The following is an 8,840-nucleotide window of genomic DNA, read 5'->3' as shown; positions in this document are numbered from 1 at the left end:
GAAAAAAATAAGTGTCTGTAATTCAGGAAATAGTCCTCTCTCGCACTACTCCATAAGAAGAGAGATTTTTATTCAATAAGAAACATCCCTGTCCCAGTGCATCTGCATCAGTAGCAGAATGCAGACTGCATTTCCTCCTCTCCACGGCAATGCAGTTCCCTGGAACAGAAAGGGTAGATTCCATGTCAACAGCACAAAAGACAAAGTTCAAATGGCTTATTAAAGATGCCACACCCATTCTCCTGTCTTGTGCCACATCACCCTCACCTTCCCTGCAAGTTTCACCAAGAGTCACTTTCTTTTACACACTCCGAAGTAAAGAATTAGCCTACCAGCTATACCAAGCAGCCACCTCACTTCTAATCTGTCTATCAGAAGGCCTCAAAGGACACTTCTATGGCCCTCGCATTGGTCTCCCTGATGCTGCACTTTGGCTGGACGTGGGTGGGACTGGCAATCCCGGATCACCAGAAGGGTGTGGTGTTTCTGTCCGATTTGAGAGCAGAGATGCAGGAGCATGGGCTTTGCCTAGCCTTTGTGGAGCTGATCCCAGTGAACAACTGCTTTGTTCCCTCAGTAGATTTAAAACAGCCAACCCGCATCATGATGTCCTCAGCCAATGTGGTTGTTCTGTTCAGTGACAAGGCATTATTTATTAAGCTAATCTTGCTGCTGACGAGGTCCCTGATAATATGGAAGGTCTGAGTCACCACCTCCCATTCGGACTTTGCCACCAGTGAGAAACATTTCCTGTTGCATTCCTTCCATGGCACCCTCATCTTTTCTAACCACCGCAGCAAGATTCTGAGATTCCAACACTTTTTGCATACAGCAACCCCTGCCAAGTATCCAGAAAACATTTACCTCGCCCTGTTCTGGTCTCTGGACTTTCACTGCTCCATTTCCAATGCTGACTGCAGGACGCTGCAATGCTGTCCCCCAAAAGCCTCCCTGAAGTGGCTGTCCTGGCAAGATTTTGACATGACAGTGAGCAAAGGGAGATACCACATACACAATGCTGTGTGTGTGCATGCTCTGGCCCACTCTTTACACAAAATGCATCAACAGGTGTCAGAAATGCAACCATCAGGACCTGGAGAGAAAGGCATGATTCTCCACTGGCAGGTATGCTATGTTCCTGGCCTGACAGGTGCTCCAGCTAACGTGTTTCAACGTGATGGCCCTGCACGTGGGAGAATATCCTCACCAAGGAAAATAGTAAAAATGTACAAGGAATCTTGCAGGTATACACTGTCTTGGAGGTGTAAGGACAGATGGGCAGGGGATTCTATCATCAGCCATGTATCATGGACCAAGAAGAACACACTGGATCACTACCAGGGTTGTGGTCCAAACAACTCAGATTCCAGTGCAATAATGTTGACATAGCAGATGCATGGGATCCATCACAAGAGGCTCAAACTCTGTTGTTGGGGATTGAGCTCTGCCCGTGTCCAGTGGAACTCAGGACTCTAGTGCCCAGTGGGCATGAATGCTCTCTTATCATCTGTTCACACCAGGTAGTGGGTCACTTCTTTCTGCTGACCATGACTACACACAAGTACATTGAGCAAATAGGACAAGTTGGAGAATCAGGCTTCAAAAATGAGAAGCTTTGAAACCTCACACCTGCTGCTGTATGATGGGCCATGTCTTTGTCATCTTCTCTTTGTTTAACTGGGGACTAAAAGTCATTGAACAGAATTCTCTGTGTTCTTTCCTTTGTGTGATGCAGTTCATGGGGAGGCAGTGGTCACAGACAGAGACTTTGTCACACTTGGTCCTTGATTCATCTCATCTGGTACTCTTTCTCATAGAACAATGTGATTCTTTCAGGAGATGCACTCCATTCTCGAGAGCCTCCAATTTACAAATCCAGCTGGCGACCCTGTGTACTTAGATGAGAAAAGAAAGCTGGCTGCAGCATATGACATTGTCAACTTCTGGAAATTTCCCCAAGGACTTGGCCATACCGTGAAAGTGGGACACTTCTCCTACGATCCACCAGGCCAACAGTTGTCTCTCTCTGTGAAGTTGATGGAGTGGGCCATGGGAATCACACAGGTGAGTTCAAAATGCCATTCCATCTGCAAACTCTGAAACTCTCAGGATGCGAATCTGTGCCCCCTGACCTCAGAATTACGTTGTGTGGCCTTAAACCACTCCCTCTTGAACTTCAGTGTTTTCTCATGTTCTTTTCCGCTGAAGATTGGAGACTATGCACAACTGTTCCCTGTATGTTTTGAATCGACTTCCTTGCCTCCAAACATGTGCAATATGCCGTACACTTAGTGTAGTGGAAATCAGGTATTCACCATTGGAGTTTCATGGTCTCCCAAACTCTAAATCATTACCTGGGAGGAATGTTTTCCTGACCAGCTTCACCTGTGACCAACAGATGCGTCATTTTCCTTAGACCCCACAATCCATGTGCAGCTCCAGCTGTGGCCATGGGTTCTGGAGGACCACCCGGGAGGGAGAGCCCACCTGCTGTTTCGACTGCACTCTCTGTCCATACAGCAAGATTGCCAAAGAGACTGGTAAGTGCACATCCTCCTCTCGAAGAAATTCCACACCTCTCTTTGACTTTCTTTCAGTGCTTTCTAAGAATGACCAATATGTGGGCTAAGCCTTGGGAGAGAATTCTGCCTACCTTCAGAAAACAATTGCTTTTCACACACAGCATTCATCCCTCTACTCAAGGAGCTCTCCCTGTTGCATTGTGTTTGCTGTGTTATCAGAAACGCAAACAGGAGATTGAATGACACAGGAAGAATGATGCAGGTGGCATGCAGGCTGAAATGTGGCAGAAAACATGAACAGAACAAAGTGTATGGAAGGGATAGAATGACCACTAAAATGTACTAAGTGTACATAACAATGCAGATCAGTGATAGAGCACTCAGCTAAGACCCTAGAGAGAGGATGAGAAAGAGAAGGAAAGTGAAGAAAATCTAAGACAGAGCCTAATCTATACCAAATTAGGAACCACAGAGATGATGGCTCTGTAGGAAATGATGAGGTTACTGATTATGTCTGTGTCTAGGTTGCATGTGTGTGTGCAAGTTCATGAGTTGTACATATGCATGTGTATGTGCGTGCGTGTGTGTGTGTGTGTGGGCCCACAGAGTTTGTTCATGCAGAACAACACTTCTGGGATCTCCATAAAATTTATGAAATGTCAGTGTTAAATGGTAGTGATAAATTTGTTCAACACGTTGAAAAATCTGCATGAAATTGAAAATGCCTTAGTCTACTGGGATTGAATCATGCAGATTTTCAGCAGTATGAAGTTTGGAAAGCACTGTTCCAAAGATAAGTACACAGCTATCCACTCAAAACAGCAAAATCACCTTAAGAATGCCTCACTTGGTGCACATCCCAGAATTCAGTGTGTTCTTCCCTGAGTTAGTCATGCTAATGATAATGTAACTACAGGAAAATTGATTTTCTAAACTCAGCACTTATCTGTGATTGATGACCAAACAACAGCAGAAGATTCATGAGCTTTACAAGAGAAGGGGCAGCTTTCTTTTTATTTGTTGTTATTGTGACTTTTTATTTTATTTTTTAATTTATTTTATTGTATTATTGTTGACAATCTTTACATAGTTAATCATGGTTAAAAAAAAAGGTTCATGGGGTATAGGGAAGTGGGTAATACAATTCTGTCCATATTGTTTCCATAAAGTATCTGTGGTAAAGGGGGATATTGAGGGAGAAGCCCCACCCGGTTTCCTGCCCACCCCAAGTCCCGGATGTGGGGCATGCTCTGAGATGTTTGATCAAGTGGTTTTAATAGTTCTCCAGTTATGAATCGCTGCCAGTTTCGCTCAATGAGGTCGTCCACTGATTGATATGGTCCATCATAAAGTCTCCGTTTGGCCCATATTTCGCTGCCAACATACAGCTGAGATGAATGATTGACCTGTTCTGTCTTCTGTCTTTTCTTGGTTAGGGTTCTGAGTCCAGCAGTTTGGTTGGGGAGATCTCCAAAGAAACTTTGAGGTATTCCCAGACCAAGGGGCAGTTTTCAATTCTAAGTGAAGGTCATTTGCAGGATGTCAGTGGAAGTGTGGATGTCTATGATTATAGTTACAAATCAAGCTGATGTAAAAAGGGTGCATATTGCCTCTGCATCAAAAATTTTCAGAGGAGGCTAGATTCACAGTAATTGTTCAAAACAGAAACAAACAGGAAAACACAATGGCAATTCATTAAAAAGAAGTGCCTATAGTGGTATCATTTTGAAGTGAAATTATAGTGAGACAGCATTACTCAGGCTAAACCATGTGTTAGTAACTGTATTTCACCATCTGTATTCAGTAGTGCTGCATACAAGATTGAATGACAAAAAAGGGTCATTTCTACTACCAGTTCAGGGGCATCGGAAAGCAAAGCTATCAAGGCTTACATGTATAATCTTGAAGGATGAAATGTCCCCAAATCATACTGATTACTCTTTGAAAACCACGTGCCATGTAGTAACTTGATAGAGCAATAATACGCTTGCTCTGCCTCCCACTCATATCAGCATTTCTTCCTATGCTTGTTACAAAAGCAAGTTAGGTACTTTCAACAACTGACATTGAGCACCCACCTTGCACCAGCCCATCATGTTAGCATGTGGACCAAGTGTGGTTGGTAGAGTAAGTTGTGAGAGAAGTGAGGGAAATATATGTTACAATAAAGCAGGAGGAGACTGCCAACTCATGCCACACATGAGGATGCCACACGAGTGTACCATGTGTAAGAACACGGGACACTTGAGCTCCAGGAATCCCTTTCAAATTTAAAGAAACCATGAAGAAATAATTTAAAATTTTATTAATGAAAAATTCTAGGGAATTCTTTGTATAGCAGAATGAACTGAATCAGCAGACCTCACGGCATTGTGAGAATACACAGTGTTTTCATCAGCACACAAGCTACATAGGAGGATGACAGAATGAATGTTTTCCAAACAATGGGGAAGTTGGGTGCTATTAATTGCCATTCCTTCCTAATCCTTTATGCTAATGCCCTATCTCCAACAACAACAACTAGGGAACATTCACCCAAATGGGATCAGAGAGGGGCCTGTGATTCAGCGAACTGGATGTAGGATGATGGCGTCTCTCCTTTCTCACCAGATATGGACCAGTGTGTGACATGTCCTGATCACCAGTATGCCAACGCAGAACATGACCGATACCTGGACAAGCAAGTGACCTTCCTGGACTTTCATGATTCCCTGGGGATGGTCCTGGCATGCATGGCTCTGTCCCTGTCTGTGGTGATAGCTGCCATCTTGGGGATCTTTGCGAAGCACCAAGACACTCCCATCGTCAAGGCCAAAAAACACAACCTCAGCTACATCCTGCTCATCTCACTCCTCCTCTGCTTCCTCTGCTCCTTCCTCTTCATTGGGCATCCCAACACAGCTACCTGCCTCCTAAGACAAGTCACATTTGCCCTTATGTTCACACTGGCTGTTTCTGCCGTGCTGGCCAAAACCATCACTGTGGTTCTGGCTTCAAGGTCATGAAGCCTGGAAGGACCATGAGGCGATTGCTGGTTTCAGGAGCCCCTAAAACTGTCATTCCCATCTGCTTCCTCATCCAACTGACTCTCTGTGGCATCTGGCTGGCAACATCTCCTCCCTTTTTGGACATAGATGCACACTCTGAGCATGAACACGTCATCCTCACTGCCTTCTCCTGTGTGCTGGGCTTCCTGTGCTCATTGGCCCTGGGGACCTTCATTGTGGATTTCCTTGCCAGAAACATGCCTGACACGTTCAATGAAGCAAAATTCCTGACATTCAGCATGCTGGTGTTCTGCAGTGTGTGGGTGACCTTCCTGCCTGTGTACCACAGCACCAAGGGAAAGGTCATGGTGGCTGTGGAGGTGTTCTCCATCATGGTCTCCAGTGTGGGTCTCCTGGGCTGCATCTTTGCCCCCACGTGCTACATCATTCTCATAAAACCTGAAATGAATTCTTTTAACGTTTTTCAAAACACCAGAGGGTCTAAGAGAAACAGGAAGATTGTCTGATTTTCTCTCAAGACTCCATCACCCTGATTGGGCCTCTGGTGTTTGACAGTCCCTGAGCCTGACGTGCCCTGACAGCCACCTGCTCTGAACAGGCACTCACTGGAGGAACAAATTCAGCACCTGAGGAAACCCAGGCACAGGAGCTGTCTTGCATTGGCACATGCCAACATATTCAACTCATTTCCATATTTTATGTAGCACTGCTTATGTTTATAGTTCCCAAGGATTTATTATTATTATTATCATATTATTATCATTTTATGGAACAGTTACATAGGCCCTGGGAGTACCCCTCCCTCTTTTCTAGTACACCCCGACCCACACACACATTTAATTCTCCAATATCATTACAACAGCATAGTTCTGCGCAAACCGTCATAAGTCCATCATTGCGGGCATGGAAAATGGCAGAGTCCAGCATCCCATTGTCAAGACGCATCGAACAGTTTCACTAGGAGTCCATCTTTGATCCAGAAGTAGAGATGCATACTGCACCAGATCCTCACATCTGGACATGTCAGTCTCCTCTATACAGTAACTATAAATTCCTCCAAGTGAAAAATACACAAGACAAAACCAAAAACAAGAAGAAAAACAAATGTACACTGTCATGCAGTTAAATAACATGTCACTGGATATGTTAGTCTCCATTACACAGTTACGATACATCCCCTTTATTCAAAATCCAGGCCCAGTATGGCGGCCTAGCAGCTAAATTCCTCACACTTAATGTGCCAGGATCCCATGTGGGCAATGGTTCTAGTCCTGGCATCTCCTTTTCCAATCCATCTCCTTGCTTGTGGCCTGGAAAAGCAGTCAAAGATGGCCCAAAGCCTTGGGACCCTGCACCCATGTGGGAGACCTGGAGGAATTTCCTGGATCCTGGTTTCGGATCGGCACAGCACCAGCTGTTGTGGTCACTTGGGCAGTGAATCATCAGATGGAAAATCTTCCTCTCTGTCTCTCCTCCTTTCTATATATCTGACTTTGTAATAAAAATAAATAAATCCTTAAAGAAAAGGATCTTCTCCTTAAGTTCCATTGACAAGAGTTTGATTATCATGTGTCATGGTGAAGATTGCTTTTGGTCAATCCTGTGGGGAGTTCTGTGCCCTCCTGGATGTTGTTTCCCAAGTCTGTCTCCAGATTAGGGAAGTTTTCCTTTATTATTTCATTAAATGCAATTGTGTTGTTTAAATTTATTTAGACAATCTTTACATTGTTGATTAGGATAAAAAGTTACAAGAGCTAAAGGGAATATTGGGGAGAAGCCCCACCATTCTCCCACCCACCCCCAGGTACCGGATGTAGGGCATATTCTGAGATCCTTGCTCAAGTGCTCCCAGTAGTTCATCAGTTATGCATTGCTGCCCATGGCCACTCCAGGCACAATGAGGCTGTTGAAGAACCTATTGATTGACATAGTCCAACATAGAGTCTCCCTTTGTCCAGTGTTTCTCTGCCAACATATAGCTGAGGTGGTTGATTGACCTGTTCTATTTTCTGTCTTTTCTTGGTTAAGGTTCTGAGTCTGCCGTTTCAATTGAGGGGATCCCCAAAGAAACTTTGAGGCATTCCCAGACCTGATTCCTATATGTACTAGCCAGTACAGGACCTGGCACAGTCTATCTACCCGGTCAGCTGGTGGTTGCAATTGCTGGGTTGGTTCCGTCTTCAGCCCCGACATCCACTGGAACCAATGGGTGTTGCAGTCCAGCCTGGTTCTGCCCATCACATACTCAGCCATCACACAAACCAGTGGGAGCCACAACCCAGTCAGGGCAACCCCCAATAACCCCCACCAGGCCCGCCCCTACCCTGGTTTGCCAGTATGTGTAGCAGACCAGTTCAGTCTGCCCCATATCCCACTTGGCTCTCGTAAATGTCAAAGGGTATTAGAGCCTAGTTCCTTCCAACCAGCTCAACTATCCAGCCCTCATGGATGTTGTTGAATTTCTCTCTGTCTGGCCACCCCAGCCCCCATCCCAGTTATTTTGTAGCCTCCCATGGGAATGGTAACCCAAGAGGGAGGAGCTCACTATTTCTCTCCCAGGTCTCTCTCACTCCCAGATTATGCTCTCTCTAGGTGGCTCTGTGGTTGGGCTTCATCTTATTAGCCCCCAGTGCCAGCTTCTTTTACGGTTAAGCCCCAACAGCTCTCCACCCCCTCTAGTTTTATTAGCACCAGTAGGAGTAGTCCACCCATTCTGGCTCTTCCCAGATCTGGTCCACTTGAGGCGCATAGGTGCTGCAGCCCTGCTTAGTGTGGTTTATCCTCATCCCAGCTCATGCTCTCCAGTGGGAGCAGCTATCTAGCAAGGGAACCACCCGTTATTCCCCTGTTGGCTCTGCCCCTCCCTTCCTGGTTCTCATGTGTGCTGGTTGGGTGCTGTGGTCACATCTGTCACAGGCAGCAACACCTTGGCATTCTGTGTTGTGTACTGTTTTTGCTGTGATCGAACCTGGCTTGACCCACACCCTGCTCCGGGCATTTGAATTTGCCAGTGTATGACGCGAACTGATCCAGCCTAGTCCGCCCCCAACCCATGCCAAATGTATGCCAGTGCGACACTTTCCATAATCTCTCCTGGGCTATTTCCAGCCATGCTTCTTACGCTTATTTGTAGGATCTGTGTCCTGTCAGAGGGGTTGCTCAGACTCCTCCCTCAGAACCCCTCCTGATGCCAGGTATCATGCTTACTAGTGGGTCCATGGACCAGCACTACTCAGTTCACGTCCTGTCCTAGCAGGAACAGTGGCTTTTCTCAACTGGCCTTCAACCCATTCAGGTTCTTGCTGTGGGA

At 45.7% G+C, this 8,840-nt stretch overlaps 1 protein-coding gene across 1 annotated transcript; it reads left to right on the top strand.

Moving 5' to 3' along the window:
* Positions 1-363: 363 nt before the first annotated feature.
* On the top strand, positions 364-6,036 carry LOC131481751 (vomeronasal type-2 receptor 116-like; the record flags this gene model as incomplete). Its single annotated transcript, XM_058671878.1, is given in 5 exon segments — positions 364-699; positions 1,837-2,064; positions 2,417-2,540; positions 5,133-5,510; positions 5,513-6,036. Coding segments are annotated over 5 exon segments (1,590 nt in total), but the record flags the coding sequence as incomplete, so codon positions are not given.
* Between the last annotated feature and the right edge of the window lie 2,804 nt (positions 6,037-8,840).

Source organism: Ochotona princeps, chromosome 13 (genome assembly GCF_030435755.1).
Source record: "Ochotona princeps isolate mOchPri1 chromosome 13, mOchPri1.hap1, whole genome shotgun sequence".
NCBI classification, from domain to species: Eukaryota; Metazoa; Chordata; class Mammalia; order Lagomorpha; family Ochotonidae; genus Ochotona; species Ochotona princeps.
This window is presented reverse-complemented; position numbering and strand designations above follow the sequence as displayed.